The following is a 17,613-nucleotide window of genomic DNA, read 5'->3' as shown; positions in this document are numbered from 1 at the left end:
CTATCGATTATCTAATATCTTTCTAGAATCCATCTCTTTTTATAACATTGCTTTATTAGTTTTATAAACTAGATTTAAAGTTATATAGAGTTATAGAGTATTCTAGTATGTAAGATAAGATGATGTTAAAAACACATTGCATAAGGATGTCATACAGATGCTAGGCAAGGGAAAAAAAACATTCGCATGACACTCGTCAAACTTTTCGGGATGAACATTGAAGTAATTTTTTTTTTGTACGCATATGTAAGTGAGCCCTTTACACACTAAAATACATATGGCACTTTCCACACAATAGAATGACACTGTACCAACAGGTTACAATGAAGAGTTAAAGACTTTTGTAGGTACTAAATATGCACAACATGTGACTAATTTCTGCACTTAGTGGCCTTTACCTCGGCTAATATTTACTGGAACCTCTTCTTCTTCAATGGTAACAAGTATCACATCCTTCTCCTCCTTTACCTCTTCCTTAACAATAATTTCAAAATCATTGAAATGTTCACTCTACAATATAAAAATAAAAAGTTAAAGTGACCCACTATTCACAGCACGCAATCTCTAGCAACATGTGGCTTGTGATACTCAACTTTAGGAATCTGGTAATGTAAAGAGCTTCCTTTCTTTTGGCATTACCACTATAAACTCCTCAAAGAACAGGGGACTCAAATCACGCAGCCCCCCCAGGCTCCATAGTGCTGCCCTCAGGCTCCTGAGACTATCGCGGCCTGGTCTAGGAGACGCCGATGTCAGCGTTCCTTTAGAACTGAATGTGCGTTCTCGGATGCACATTCAATCAAAATGTATTGCGGCGCAAAGACCGGCTCTTTGCACCACAATTCCAGTACAACCCACAGACCAATCAGAGGCCAGCAACTGACGTTGGCATCTCCGTTGCGACAGTGCATGTCATCACTTCCATGGGCCACCCCGGCTGTGGAGGACACTGTTCACCAAGGAAGCGAGGTCACATCAGGAAAAAGTAAAAATAATAAGTATGTGTAAAAAGAATGTGGAACATTGTTACAAGTACAAAATGGTGGGGAAATTACAACAAAATGGGGACCATTATTACAGGATGGGGGACCATTACTACAGGTTGAGAGACATTATTACTGAATTGGGGACATTTTTTCAGGATGAAGAACATTATTACAGGACAGGGTACATTATTATAGGATGGGGCCAGAATTACTAAAAGGGGCTATTTGTAAAAAAATAATACTGTATGGGGCCAATTTGGGTGCAAGAAAAAAGGAAACCATTTATTAAAAAAAAAAAAAAAAAAACATTCAAAAAGTAGGAAAAAATAACGGAAAAATATTTGGCCACTAAAAATGCTGTTTTCTGTAAAAACTGAAATAAAAAAGAAGGCCTGTATCATAACCCATATTATAAAACACCATTAAAAATAAACATGCCAAAATTGAATTAAAATGATGATCAAAAAGTCATATAGGAAAATAATGGTATCACTGAAAACAGAATCTTCTCCCGCAAAGAAAACGGCCCTTCATATTAAATTTTTTTCTACATGTGGCCCTTTTAACCATACGTCCAAGGTCGTATCCCTGTACTCCATGCGGGCTCCAGCACTGAGCCCGCATGTTTTCGGGCACATGACAGCCATCATGTGCCCCTAACAACCGCAGGCGGAATCGCGATACACCCGCGGCTGTTACCAGGTTAAATTGCCATGTCAATCTCCGACAGCTGCATTTAACTTGGATGCGCCGGAAGCGCGTCTCTAATCCCACCCATCGGCACCCGTGTCACATGGCAGCGGGTCACCAATTGGCTGGCATTACAACCTGGGGTCTGCAGGAGACCCCTGCGGTTATTGCCAGCATGGTATTAGCGCCGCCCAGCAGTCGATGCTCACAGCAAGTGAGCATTTTTTGCTACACACAGCAGGGCTGCTGAGTGTAGCACAGGCGACCGGATGATCGCAGCTTATATAGTCTCCCATGGAGACCATTAAAGCTTGTGAAAAGTAAAAAAAAAAAGTTTTTAAAAATATAAAAATATTATAATATACAGGATGGGCTATTTATATGGATAAACCTAAATTAAATGGGAATGGTTGGTGATATCAACGTCCTGTTTGTGGCACATTAGTATATGGGAGGGGGAAAACTTTTCCAGATGGGTGCTGACCATGGCAGCCATTTTGGATCCAACTTTATTTTTTTCAATGGGAAGAGGGTCATATGACACATCGAACCTATTGAGAATTTCATAAGAAAAACAATGGTGTGCTTGGTTTTAACATAACTTTATTCTTTCATGCGTTATTTACAAGTTTATGACCACTTATAAAATGTGTTCAAAGTGCTGTCCATTGTGTTGGATTGTCAATGCAACCCTTTTCTCCCACTCTTGACACTCTGATAGCAACACCGCAGAAGAAATGCTAGCACAGGCTTCCAGTATCCGTTGTTTCAGATGCTGCATATCTCGTATCTTCACAGCATAGACAATTGCCTTCAGATGACCCCAAAGATAAAAGTCTAAGGGGGTCAGATCGGGAGACCTTGGTGGCCATTCAACTGGCCCAAGACGACCAATCCACTTTCCAGGAAACTGTTCATGTAGGAATGCTTGGACCTAACACCCATAATGTGGTGGTGCACTATCTTGTTGGAAAAACTCAGGGAACGTGCCATCTTCAGTGCATAAAGAGGGCAACACATCATCATGTAGAAATTTCAGATATCCAGTGGCATTGATGAAGAATGGCCCCACTATCTTTGTACCCCATATACCATACCATCAATTTTTGTGTTCCAACAGTCTTGGAGGGATCTATCCACTGTGGGTTATTTTCAGACCAATAGCGGTGGTTTTGTTTGTTAACTTCACCATTCACAAAAGTTTGCCTCATCACTAAACATAATGTTCTGTGTAAACTGAGGGTCCTGTTCCAATTTTTGTTTGGCCCATTCTGCAAATTCAGTGCGCCGATCTGGGTCATCCTCGCTGAGATGCTGCAGCAGCTGGATTTTGTAAGGTGCCATTTGTGAGTAGCTAATATCCGCCGAAGGGATGTTCGACTGATGCCACTCTCCAGTGACATGCGGCGAGTGCTACGCTGTGGGCTCTTTCTGAATGAAGCTAGGACAGCCACTGATGTTTCTTCATTAGTGACAGTTTTCTTGGGTCCACATTTTGGCAAATGCAACACTGAACCTGTTTCACTAAATTTGGCAAGCAGTTTGCTAACTGTAGCATGGGAGATGGGTGGTCTCGTAGGGTGTCTTGCATTGAAATTTGCTGCAATGACCCAGGTACTGCGTTCAACAGACAACACAATTTCTATCTGCTCCTCACGTGTTAACCTCTGCGACATGTCAATGGTTGTAAACAAAGAGAAACTTGTAAATAACTCATGAAAGAATAAAGCTACGTTAAAACCAAGCACACCATTGTTTTTCTTATGAAATTCTCAATAAGTCTTATGTGTCACATGACCCTCTTTCCATAGAAAAAAAATAAAGTTGGATCCAAAATGTCTGACTTTAAAATGGCCGCCATGGTCACCAACCATCTGGAAAAGCATTTCCGCATTTCCGCTCCCATATACTAATGTGTCATAAACAGGAAGTTGATATCACCAACCATTCCCATTTAATTTAGGTGTATCCATATAAATGGCCAACCCCCATATATACACACACACACCACAATAAAGGGAACACTTAAACAACAGAATATAACTTCAAGTAAATCAAACTTCTGTGAAATCAAACTGTCCACTTAGGAAGCAACACTGATTGACAATCAATTTCACATGCTGTTGTGCAAATGGAATAGACAATAGATGGAAATTATTGGCAATTATCAAGACACACTCAATAAAGGAGTGGTTCTGCAGGTGGGGACCACATCTCACATCTCAGTACAATGCTTTTTGGCTGATATTTCGGTCACTTTTGAATGTTGGTTGTGCTTTCACATTCGTGGTAGCATGAGACGGACTCTACAACCCACAGATGTTGCTCAGGTAGTGCAGCTCATCCAGGATGGCACATCAATGCGAGCCGTGGCAAGAAGGTTTGCTGTGTCTGTCAGCGTAGTGTCCAGAGGCTGGAGGCGCTACCAGGAGACAGGCCAGTACACAAATGTGTCTGCACAAATGGTTAGAACCCGACTCCATGAGGGTGGTATGAGGGCCCGACGTCCACAGATGGGGGTTGTGCTCACAGCCCAACGCCGTGCAGGACGCTTGGAATTAGGATGCGTTGAGTGCTCCCTTTATTTTTTTGAACAGTGTATATATGTGTGTATATAAGTTCAAATCACCCCCCTTTTGCCCCATTCAAATTAACACCCCCTGCCAAGTTCAGAATTGCCTGATCAATATAGATAAAGAATTAATCCAATCGGTTAAAGGCGTAACGAGAAAAAAAATCAAAACGCCAGAATTACGTTTTTTGGTCGCGGAAACATTGCAATAAAATGCAGTAACAGGCAATCAAAACATCAGATCTACCCCAAAAATGGTATCTATAAAAACGTTAGCTGAGCATGCAAAAAAATAAGCCGCTCACCCAGCCCCAGATCCCGAAAATGGAGATGCTACGGATCTCAGAAAATGGAGACTTTTTTTTTTTCTGCAAACTTTGAATTTTTTTTTCATCACTTAAATAAAAAAAGAACCTATGTATGTTAGATATCTATGAACTTGTAATGACCTGGGGAATCATAATGGCTGGTCAGTTTTAGCATTTAAAGAACATGATTAAAAAAAAAAAAAAAAAAAAAAAAAAAAAAAATTGTGGAATTGAACTTTTTTTTATCTGTAATTTCACCGCACTTTAAATCCCCCCCCTGCATTTTTCAGTACACTATATGCCAAAAACAATGGTGTTGTTCAAAAGTACAACTCATCCCGCAAAAAACAAACCCTTACATGGCCATATTGACTGAAAAATAAAAAAGTTATGGCTCTGGGCAGACCGGGAGCAAAAAACGGAGAACGCAGAACCCAAGGTGGTGAGGGGGTTAAAAAGCAGTCATCATCCTCCCACAATTCCTTATAAACCTCTACTGAAACTCCATCCATCCCCATACCTTATTGACAATCCCTCTTATTGCTTACTCCAGTTTATTCACTGTGAACTCTCCCTCAGCTTCCTCTCTATCCAACAGGGGCATTATATTTCAGCTAAAAACTCTTCTAGTTGCTATATATCGTAAGCCACACTCCAACTACAGGTATATATTTTGCAATAATTGCCCTTAAAGACTCACAATATGTCAGATGTCTCATTCACCAATAGTCCCCTCTAAGCTTTAATGTGATGTCTGAAATTATTTTCTGTCTGAACTAAAGCTATCCTTGCCAAGAGTCGCCCTAACAATTCCCCTTCTCACAGATGGCATGTAGAGCATCTGATCTTAGTAATAGACTGCAGCGCTATAGATCAGATGTTATTGCTGGACCAGTGGTGGAGAGAGCGCTGCACCCCAGGAAGGGAGAGTTCAGGCGGATTTTAATATTTTAATAAAGTCAAAACATGATTTTTTTTCTATAGGAAAAAAAAAGGCGAAAACCCCTTTAAGTCATTCCGTAGTTTCCTTGTTGAATGACTAATTATGCTAATTTGTGAAAAATGCTAGTACTAGATGATGTAGCCACTGCCCATCTCCCAGGGGGGTCTTTGGTACTTTCAGGGGAACCTTTGCAATCTCCAATCTCACGTCTGTCTCTAAGTTGAGGCTCACTCTTCTGCTATCGAGTGCTTTGGCACCATTTTGTACAGTTGAAACCAGAAGTTTACATGCACATGTGTCTCTTTATATAGTATGTTTTTCTCAAACGTTTGGGATATCCTTCCACAAGCTTCTCACAATAGTTGGTCGGAATTTGGGCCCATTCCTCCTGACAAAACTGCTGTAACTGATCCAGGTTTGTAGGTCGCCTTGCTCACACCCGCCTTTTCAGCTTTGCCCATAAATTTTCAATAGGATTGAGATCAGGGCTTTGTGATGGCCACTCCAAAACATTGACTTTGTTATCCTTAAGCCACTTTGCTACCATTTTGGCAGTATGCTTTAGGTCATTGTCCATTTGGAAGACCCATTTACGCCCAAGCTTTAACTTCCTGGCTGATGTCTTGAAATGTTGCTTCAGTATTGCCACATAATCTTTTTTCATGATGCCATCTATTTTGTGAAGTGCACCAGTGCCTCCTGCAGAAAAACAACCCCCCAACATGATGCTGCCACCCCCGTGTTTCACAGTTGGGATGGTGTTCTTCGGCTTCCAAGCTTCTCCCCTTTCCCTCCAAATGTAATGATGGTCATTATGGCCAAAAAGTTCAATTTTAGTTTCATCAGACCAGAGGACATGTCTCCAAAAATTAGGTCTTTGTTCATGTGTGCATTTGCAAACATTAATCTGGCTTTTTTATGTTTCTTTTGGAGTAATGGCTTCTTCATGGCACAGTGGCCTTTCAGCCCATGTTGATATAGTACTCGTTTCACTGGGGTTATTGACACAATCTTACTAGCTTCCGCCATCATCTTCACAAGGTGTTTTGCTTTTGTCCTTGGGTTGATATGCACATGTCGGACCAAAGCACGTTCATCTCGGAGATACAGAACCCGTCTCCTTCCTGAGCGGTATGGTGGCTGGACATTCCCATCTTGTTTGTACTTGCGTATAATTGTTTGTACAGATGAACGAGGCACCTTCAGGTATCTTGAAATGGTACCAAAGGATGAGCCAGACTTGTGCAAGTCCACAATTCTCTTCCTGATATCTTGGCTGATTTCTTTAGACTTTCCCATGATGCTACACAAAGAAGCAGTGTGTTTCAGGTGTGCATTAAAATACATTCACAGGTGTGTCTCTAATTAACTCAGATATTGCCATAAAACTCAGAAGCTTCCAAACACATGACATCATCATATGGGCAGTCCAGAATTGTTTAAAGGCATAGTAATCTTAGTGCATGTAAACTTTTGACTTTGCAGTAAGTAATAAAAATGCCTTAAAACATTCTCTCTCATTATTCTGGCATTTGGCAAATATTAAAAATTATGGTAATCCTAGTTGACCTAAAACGGGAAAGGTTTATTCTGATTTCATGTCAGATATTGAGAAAAACATTCATGTGTGTCTTTTCATATAGTGTATGTAAACTTCTGGTTTCAACTGTATGTTTACAGGCCAAGATCAACTAGAAGACGCTGGGGATGTACCTTGGACTAGTCATCCGGCTTTTCACATTATGTATTATGCCACAGCATTTCAGATACATCATGCTGGAATGCAATAAGGCAGACAATGTCAGATTCATGCTGTCCGGTTTCCTTTAAAATGGCTTTCAGAAAGCAGTGGTGTAATGACCCAGACTAATTCACAAACCCAGCAGTTTCTTGCCCAAAACCCTACATAATCATTTACTGCATCTTCATAGGGGACCAACTATAGATGCAGAAGAGATGACATTTTGGGGCCTTGGTCTGTATATTTGGCTAATGCACAAGTCAAAGATTAGGCAATACAATACAGCAGATACTTTGTACAACTCCCAGCCAATCCCCCGATTTACAAATCAGGTTAAAGAGGTTCTCATTTTTCCATGAGGTTAAAGAGGTTGCCCACTACTATTAAGATTGTCCCCATGGATTTAAAATTGTGCCAAAAAGTATTTTTGTAAATACTTGCGTGGTCTTTGCTGCCTGCAGCGGCGCTATCACTGACCGCTCACAGGCATCACGTGACCCCCGCTATCACTGACCGCTCACAGGCATCACGTGACCCCCGCTATCACTGACCGCTCACAGGCATCACGTGACCCCCGCTATCACTGACCGCTCACAGGCATCACGTGACCCCCGCTATCACTGACAGCTCACAGGCATCACGTGACCCCCAGCTGCAGCCGGCTCTGACATCCACTGATGTCACGGCAAGTTCCGGCTGCAGCAGGGAGTGACCCAGCGACGCGCTTCCCCTCGATTGATGGGCTGTGAGCGGGGTTTCACCGCGCGTCACAGCCCAGCATCCACCATGCCCCACTCCCAATGAATGGAGAGAGGGAAAGCGTGCAGTGGATGCTGAGCTGTGACGTGCAGTGAAACCCCGCTCACAGCCCATCAATCAGGGGGGAGCGCGTCGCTGGGTCACTCCCTGCTGCAGCCGGAACTTGACGTGACATCAGTGGATGTCGGAGCCAGCTGCAGCCAGGGTCACGTGATGCCTGTGAGCGGTCAGTGATAGCGGGGGTCACGTGATGCCTGTGAGCGGTCAGTGATAGCGGGGGTCACGTGATGCCTGTGAGCGGTCAGTGATAGCGGGGGTCACGTGATGCCTGTGAGCGGTCAGTGATAGCGGGGGTCACGTGATGCCTGTGAGCGGTCAGTGATAGCGGGGGTCACGTGATGCCTGTGAGCGGTCAGTGATAGCGGGGGTCACAGGCATTATCAGCAACAGAAGGTATTTACAAAAACACCTGTTGGTACAATTTAAATCCATGGGGGCAATGCTAATAGTAGTGGGCAACCTCTTTAATAATGAAACTGTACATCTGGAAGTCATATCTCTATCCTTCAAGATTCCTTATCCTAATGGAATCAAAACCACTAGAAATTGTTTGGACATAGAAATTCTCAAGCCTAAAGCACACAGACTTTATTCTAGAGGGCATAAGCTTCGGGTCACATTACATAAAGGTATTTTCACAAGAATTCTGTCTTAAAACACAATGAAGTGAAGAGAAATATTGGCCCAACTTAAAGCTGACCAAGCACCCGACTACTTCACAATATAGTTAAAAATGACACCAAATTAGGATTCTCCAGGCCAGTGCAATACAAAGCTTCCACGGATTTTTTTTTCATTTGCATATATCATAAAATACTATATTGCATTTTACAAAAATCTCAGTCTTCTATTCATTCTCGACATACTTGGGACACTACTATGGGGATGTGGTTCGCCCTAAGTAAAGCGAAAGTCTATTGATCATTTTAAAGAAAATGTCATCTTTGGGCCTAATGGAGGAAGAATCCCGAGACTTTTAGAAGATACATAGACAATCTTTTTGTTCATTTGGGATGGCAATACAGATCGTACCCTAAAATTTGTTTTCCATCTTAATCAAAAACACTGAGGCTTCCCCGTCACACTGTTAGATCTAATCCTGTTCAATGAAAGTAATAAAATCTTGACCCAAAACCTTCCTTAACCCCTTCACCCCCAGGCCATTTTTGTTTTTCCTCCCCTTCTTCCAAGAGCCATAACTTTATAAATCCGTCAATATAGCTGTATGAGGGCTTGTTATTTGCGGGATGAGTTGAACTTTTGAATGGCACCATTGATTTTACGATGTAGTACTGGAAAACGAGAAAAAAAATTCCAAGTGCGGTGAAAGTGCAAAAAAAAAGTGTAATTACACAATTGGTTGTTTTTTTTTTTTCTGTATTTACCATGTTCACTATATGGTGAAATTGACATGACAATACGATTCCCCAGGTCAGTACGAGTACACAGACACCAAACATGTATAGCTTATTTTTTTATTTAAAGAGGCTATCCATTACTTTTACATTGAAGACTTATCCTTAGGATAGGTCAGCGGTGGCGAACCTAAAGCACGCGTGCCAGAGGTGGCACTTGGAGCCCTCTCTGTGGGCACGCACGCTAGGCCCGTCGCCGCCCGCACGCACACCACTCCGCCCCAATGCTCAAATGCATTTGAGTCTTCTAGACGCGAATATATTTGAACAGTACTGTGCGGACTGGGGCAGAGGAGAGAGCGGCTGTCAGCCCCGTGTCCGACAAGCAGCAGTGTGATGACGTCATCCAGCTACTGACCTCACCACACTGCTGCCTGTGCCGGAGCTGCAGAGGAGCAGAGACAACGCGCCGTGTGTGGGGAATTGGTAAGAGCTCCAGCAGGAGCTAGAGGCAGTGTGTGAGGATGGGGGGCTGCTTTATTCAGAGGGGCAGTGTGTGTGTCTGTGTGTATATGTTGCAGAGAAACTGTGTGCGTGCGTGCGTGCATGTGTGCGTGTGGTACAAACCAAAAGTTTGGACACACCTTCTCATTTAAAGATTTTTATGTATTTTCATGACTTTGAAAATTGTACATTCACACTGAAGGTATCAAAACTATGAATTAACACATGTGGAATTATATACTTAACAAAAAAGTGTGAAACAACTGAAAATATGTCATATTCTAGGTTCTTCAAAGTAGCCACCTTTTGCTTTGATGACTGCTTTGCACACTCTTGGCATTCTCTTGATGAGCTAGTCACTGGAAATGGTCTTCACTTCACAGGTGTGCCCTGTCAGGTTTAATAAGTGGGATTTCTTGCCTTATAAATGGGGTTGGGACCATCAGTTGTGTTGTGCAGAAGTCTGGTGGATACACAGCTGATAGTCCTACTGAATAGACTGTTAGAATTTGTATTATGGCAAGAAAAAAGCAGCCAAGTAAAGAAAAACGAGTGACCATCATTACTTTAAGAAATGAAGGTCAGTCAGTGCGAAAAATTGGGCAAACTTTGAAAGTGTCCCCAAGTGCAGTTGCAAAAACCATCAAGCGCTACAAAGAAACTGGCTCACATGAGGACCGCCCCAGGAAAAGAAGACCAAGAGTCACCTCTGCTTCTGAGGATAAGTTTATCCGAGTCACCAGCCTCAGAAATCGCAGGTTAACAGCAGCTCAGATTAGAGACCAGGTCAATGCCACACAGAGTTCTAGCAGCAGACACATCTCTACAACAACTGTTAAGAGGAGACTTTGTGCAGCAGGCCTTCATGGTAAAATAGCTGCTAGGAAACCACTGCTAAGGACAGGCAACAAGCAGAAGAGACTTGTTTGGGCTAAAGAACACAAGGAATGGACATTAGACCAGTGGAAATCTGTGCTTTGGTCTGAGGAGTCCAAATTTGAGATCTTTGGTTCCAACCACCGTGTCTTTGTGCGACGTAGAAAAGGTGAATGGAAGGACTCTACATGCCTGGTTCACACCATGAAGCATGGAGGAGGAGGTGTGATGGTGTGGGGGTGCTTTGCTGGTGACACTGTTTGGGATTTATTCAAAATTGAAGGCATACTGAACCAGCATGGCTACCACAGCATCTTGCAGCGGCATGCTATTCCATCCGGTTTGCGTTTAGTTGGACCATCATTTATTTTTCTACAGGACAATGACCCCAAACACACCTCCAGGCTGTGTAAGGGCTATTTGACCAAGAAGGAGAGTGTTGGGGTGCTACGCCAGATGACCTGGCCTCCACAGTCACCAGACCTGAACCCAATTGAGATGGTTTGGGGTGAGCTGGCCTGCAGGGTGAAGGCAAAAGGGCCAACAACTGCTAAGCATCTCTGGGAACTCCTTCAAGATTGTTAGAAGACCATTTCGGGTGACTACCTCTTGAAGCTCATCAAGAGAATGCCAAGAGTGTGCAAAGCAGTCATCAAAGCAAAAGGTGGCTACTTTCAAGAACCTAGAATATAAGACATATTTTCAGTTGTTTCACACTTTTTTATTAAGTATATAATTCCACATGTGTTAATTCATAGTTTTGATGCCTTCAGTGTGAAGGTACAATTTTCATAGTCATGAAAATACAGAAAAATTCTTTAAAATGAGAAGATGTGTCCAAACTTTTGGTCTGTACTGATATATATATATATATCTCCCCCATAATATTTATTATGAAAAAAAAATAAACCAATAAAAGTACACATATTTGGTATCGCCGCGTCCGGAACGACCTGACCTATAAAACTGTCCCGCTAGTTAACCCCTTTAGTGAACATGGTAAAGCAAAATAAAAAAAACAAGCAAAAACACGTATATATTACTTACCGGTAATGTGTTTTTTTCGGAACCCATGATGGCACAACGAAGAGGGGATCCACCCTTCAAGGACAGGAAACCTTCAATATAAAAGGGCGGCGTCTCGCTCCGCCTTAGTGGATTACAGAGCATGAGAGGACTCTCCGGTTAGAGCACATACCGTATTTTTCGGACTATAAGATGCACTGGACCATAAGACGCACCCCAAATTTTGGGGTGGAAAAAAAATATTTTTTATAAGATGGGGTCCGTCTTATAGTCTGATTAGGTATCTTACCTGAGGGGTGGTGGAGCAGGAGGCAGGGTCCTTCAGGAAATAGGCCCGGCGGAAGTAGAGGAATGCTGCGGACCCTGGATACATGAAGCCGGTGCTCCAGCAGCTGTGAGTTGCGGTGATGGTGGAGCAGGATCGCAGGTCCCTCCGTTACCTGCCTCAGGAACCCGGCGGCAGCAGAAGAGGTGAGATGCCGGTGTCGGGTCTGGGGCCTGTGGACTTGCGTGCGGTCTGGGGCCTGTGGACTTGCGTGCGGTCTGGGGCCTGTGGACTTGCGTGCGGTCTGGGGCCTGTGAGCGGAGTCCGGCAGTGAAGCAGAGGAGCCGGGGCCTCTGCCGGGCTGTGAGTGGTTTCCAGCGATGCGGCAGAGCAGCGTGTGCAGCTTCCGGTGGCCGCGGCCATCTTCCTGAGGCTGTGATCTACAGGAAAATGGCCGCTGGAGTTCCGGGTCGGTGCATGAGCCGGTTCCAACGGCCATTTTCCTGTGGATCTTGGCCTCTGGAGGATGGCCTCGGCCACCGAAAGCCGCAAACGCTGCTCTGCCGCATCGCCGGAAACCATTCACCGCCCGGGCACAGGCCCCGGCTCCTCTGCCTCACCGCCTGGCACAGGCCTCGGACCCTCTGCCTCACCGCCCGGCACCAGCACAGGTACAGGCCCCGGCTCCAGCCGCATCTCACCTCTGCCGCCGCCGGAGGAGCCTGCGATCCCCGCTCCACCATCACCGGTAAAGTACCGTTCGGACCAGAAGACGCACCCCCCATTTTCCTTCCAAATTTTGGGGAATAAAAGTTCGTCTTATGGTCCAAAAAATACGGTAATTTTATTAACCATAAACAAACTTCACCCATGTGAATACTTCAATACCCACCAACCAGAAGTATTGATAGTCTTGAAGTATTGATAATGATAGGGAGGGAATGTAAAGGTGCAGTTATGGGTTCGAAAAAATACATTACAGGTAAGTAATATACGTGTTTTTCTGTCACCCATGACGGCACAACGGGAGAATTACAGAGAACTGGGTATATAAGGGAGGGACCACAGCCTGCAGAACCCTTCTCTCAAATGTGAGATCAGAGGATTATATATATAGTGATTATAGAAAGTGGATGGAGATGACCATGTGGCCGCCTTACATATTTGCTCAATGGGCACGTTCGCTCTTTCTGCCCAGGAAGCAGTCATGCCCCGTGTAGAGTGGGCGTTGAGATTGTTAGGAGGATCTCTGCCTGACCCCGTATAGGCCATCGTGATGGTTTCTCGGATCCAACTTGATAGAGTGCCTTTTGAGACCTTCAAACCCTTTCGGGAGCCCTGAAACGAGACAAATAGAGCCCTATCCTTCCTCCATGAGCTTGTGGATTCTAAGTAATGTATAAGGCATCTCCTGACATCCAAGGTATGAAATCTTTCCTCCTTGCTATTTTTTGGTTCAGGACAGAAGGATGATAGGGTTATCTCCTGAGACATATGAAACTTGGATACAATCTTAGGTAGGAAAGCAGGGTCTGGTCTCAAAATTACCCTATCGTCTAGAACTAAGGTAAAAGGTGGATCTGCAGATAAAGCCTGTAAGTCACTAACCCTCCGAGCTGATGTTTTTAGGGTAAGTACCGTATTTTTCGGACTACAAGACGCACCGGACCATAAGACGCACCTAGGTTTTAAAGGAGGAAAATAGGAAAAAAAAAATGTAAGCAAAAAATGTGGTCATGATGCCCGGTTATTGGGGAAGGGGTCTGCTGCTGACACTGGTATTGGGGTAATGTCCCCCAATTCTGTTACTATCCTCCATCCTGGCATGCGTGGCACCCCTGAGCCCCCATCCTGGTATGCGTGGCACCCCCTGAGCCCCCATCCTGGTATGCGTGGCACCCTCCTGAGCCCCCATCACGCTGCCTACAAAAATGAACAATCATACTCACCTCCTCTCTCCGCTGTTCCGCTCTGCTGCCGACACTCTCACTGTGTGAGCGGAGCATGGCAGGGTGCGCACGGTGTCCCTGCCATGCGCCCTCACACAGTGTGAGACGCTGTGCCGGAATAGTCACTGCTCCCCACGCCGGGACTCTGTGCGTGGGGAGCAGTGACCATTCAGTCTGTTCAATAGCCGGCACATTGTACCGCAGCGTGGCTCCTGCTGCCGCTCTGTGGTCAGTGTGCAAAGGCATAGGCCAAACTGAAATCCCATCTGCACTGGAAGGCGTCTACTACTAAAGGATTTTCTGTGGGATTTAGTGGGCAGAACTTTTTTAATTTGCTGTTCTGACGAGTCGCAAATAGGTCGACCTCTGGAGACCCCCACATGACCACTAGCTGGCGGAAGACTGAATGATTTAGAGTCCATTCTCCCAGTAATAGTGGCCTCTGACTTAGAAAGTCTGCCTTCGTGTTGTCCTCTCCTCTGATATGAAGGGCCTTTAAAGAGAGAACTTTCCCTTCCACTAAAGACAATATCCTCCCTGCAACTTGCATTAGTGATTTTGAGCGAGTTCCCCCCTGGTGGTTAACATATGCCACAGTGACCTGGTTGTTGGACAGAATTTTTATGTGATGTCCTCGTAGAAGGGGTAAGAAGCTGATTAGTGCCTTCGCTGCTGCTCGTAGTTCCTACATGTTGGAAGACTCCAGACTCTCCTCCTCTGACCAAGTCCCCTGTATCAGGTGGTTGTCTAGGTGCGACCCCCACCCCCTGGGGCTGGCGTCCGTAGTAATTACTCTGGTAATAAAGGGGAACCCAGGGGACGCCTGCCCGGAACGTGTTAGTCAATAACCACCAATGCCATGACTGAATTACATTGTGAGGCAGTGTTAATCTGCCCTTCAGATGCCCCCCCGAGGATGATTTCGTTCTTTAGGACATCCCATTGTAATTCCCTTGATTGAAATTGGGCCAGCATACCGCTAGAATGCAGACGGTGAGAGACCCCAGCAGAGACATGGCCCCCCTGAGAGTCATTGCTGGGTTTGTTATGGCTGCCGAAACTAAATTTTTTCTTTTTTCTGCTTGGGCAGGCGGCATTCCTGTCGAACCAAATCCAGAATAAGGCCTAAAAAGATCTGAGTTGTTTGCGGGATCAGCTTTGATTTTTCTAGGTTTAAACACCATCCTAAGTTTTTTAAGATGGCGCACACCTGATCCACTTGGGCCAGGCAGTGATCGTCAGTTTTTCCCACTATTAGGAAGTCGTCCAAGTATGGGATTATCTATCTGTTTTCCTCCCTGAGATGAGCCATAACCTCCGCTATAAGTTTAGTGAATATGCGGGGCGCCACTGCTAGGCCGAAGGGATAGTGCCTGACGACTCTGTACAGTTACGGCCACTCTGAGGTATCTCTGAAAGTCGTGATTGATTGGCAAATTATAATACGCATCTTTTAGGTCAAACACAGCCATGTATCAGCCGGAAAATAGAAGATTTATCGTTGATTTGATTCTTTCCATCTTGAATGTTCAGGAATTTGTTCAGGCCTTTCAAGTTGATGATTACTCTGTATGAGTTGTCCGGTTTCTTTATAAGGAATAAGGGGCAATAGAACCCTCTTCTTTCCTCTTGTGGTGATACCTCCAGTAAGACGTTCTTTTGCAGCAGACCTGAAATCTCTTCCTTCAGTGCTCGCTGTTTCAGTAGAGAGGATCTTTAGGCAGTCAGGATAAATCTTTCTGGCGGGTTCCTCAGAAATTCCAGTTTTAATCCTGATTTTATTAATTTGAGGATCCACCTGCTGGAAGAGATCCTTTCCCAGGCTGGAAGGAAGAGAGAGAGCCTCCCTCGCATCTGGGATAGAGTGTCATTTTGGGGGTTTGCGACTATCCTGGGAGGACCTGCCGAATAAAAACCCGTTTCCTTTTCTGGAAGGATCTTCCCATCTAGATTGTTCTGTGGATGTCCTCCTGCGGCCAAATTTCTTCCTCCGAAAGGACTGCTTAAAAGCAGAGAAGGAAGATTTAGGAAATCCCTTCTTGTTGTCACCTGCTTTCTCAAGAACTGTGTCTAGAGAGGTACCGAAAAGAAAATCTCCTTCACATGGAAGAGAACATAGATTTCCTTTTGTCTGTATATCTCCTGGGCAACATTTCAGCCAGACTGCTCTACAGCCGGCATTAGACAGGGCCGCAGATCTTGCCGCTAATCTGGTGGAATCTGCAGAGGTGTCAGATAAGAATGCCGCAGCACCTTTCAATACTGGTAGAGAGGCCAGAATGGAGTCCTGTGACTCGTTGTTTTTAACCTGGTCTTCTAACCTGTCTAACCAAACCATGAGGGATCTTGCCGTACAGGTTGCTGCTATGGCTGGTTTCAATGCCCCACTGATGACTCCCAAGTACCCTTAAGGAAGGCATCTACCTTCCGGTCCAGTGGGTCCTTCAGCATCCCTGTGTCTTCAAAAGGGAGAGAAGATTTTTAAGAAGCTTTGGACACTGCAACATCCAGCTTCGGGGCTTTATTCCAGGATGCGGTATCTTCCTCATCAAAAGGGATATTTTCTTTTGAAGGATGGAAGGGGACCCTTTTTCTCTGGCCTATCCCACTCCTTCTTGATAAGTCCCTGCACCTTATCGTTAATCAGAAAAACTCTGTTTCTTCCGATCAAAAGTACTGAACATAATATCCTGTATCGATTTTTTTGCCTTCTGGTCAACTAACCCCATTGTGGACCTGATGGCTTTTACTAAGCTACAGTATCAACTCTTTCTAGGGGAAAACAATGACCTGTGCCTGCCTCGCTATCCGCAAAGAGTCAGTGGAGACATCGTGCATTTCCTCGACAGATTCAGAGTCTGAAAGGATGGGTGGGGTTTTCGCTCTATGGGTCTGGGACGCTTCTTTTGCCTGGGAAAACGATTTGAGCGATTTTTCCACCTCAGACCTAATAAGGGTTTTTAAATTTGAAGCAAAATCTGGGGTTCCCTCCGAAATGGTTTCCTCAATAGATGGCTGGCATAACTTTTTGGGCCAGTCTTTAGTCAGACCCCGCTCACACAGGGCACTTACTCTGTACTTGGATTTCCCTGTACATTTTTAAGGGACATCCTGCCCAATGTAAAGGAGGAAGGAGAGGGAGAGAGAGAGAGAGAAAACAGAAAAAAAGTCTACATTAACACGCCGACTTTCACTTCGCTCACCACCCAGTAGATAAAAACAGGGTACCGGAATGGGAGGCAGGACGGTATCCGACACTTATCCTCAGGAGACCATGGAATCATCAATCCTGCATGAGCTATGCCGCCTGGATCTTGAATCCTTGGTACTGCGTGTCCCAGAAGCCCACTGCTCCTGCTCTGCGGTGGACGCTGCTCCTGGCGCCGAGGCTGCTGCGGCTGCTCCATCTCCTCGGGCTGCTGCAGCTGCAGCATGGTCTGCTGCTCCTGCTGTTGATGCGGTGGGGAGGGCTGCTGTGAGCCATTACCATACACTGGGGGTCAATGGTCCCAGCGCGCGACTTCCGGCTCGTCACTTCCGGTCACTCCCCATGACGTCACATCCGGGACGCGAGGTTGC

General features: G+C 45.0%; 1 protein-coding gene across 4 annotated transcripts in view; it reads right to left on the bottom strand.

The window, feature by feature from the left end:
• LOC141271380 (uncharacterized) overlaps positions 1-17,613 on the bottom strand; it is a 65,021-nt gene that overhangs the window by 11,687 nt on the left and 35,721 nt on the right. For all 4 annotated transcript variants that reach the window (XM_073681477.1, XM_073681475.1, XM_073681476.1 and 1 more), the window contains exon 5: positions 399-510. In XM_073681477.1, the coding sequence (XP_073537578.1) occupies positions 399-510 (112 nt within the window). The remainder of the gene's footprint in view (positions 1-398; positions 511-17,613) is intronic.

Source organism: Phyllobates terribilis, unplaced genomic scaffold (genome assembly GCF_046119375.1).
Source record: "Phyllobates terribilis strain yellow unplaced genomic scaffold, ASM4611937v1 Scaffold_5__5_contigs__length_657084704, whole genome shotgun sequence".
NCBI classification, from domain to species: domain Eukaryota; kingdom Metazoa; phylum Chordata; class Amphibia; order Anura; family Dendrobatidae; genus Phyllobates; species Phyllobates terribilis.
This window is presented reverse-complemented; position numbering and strand designations above follow the sequence as displayed.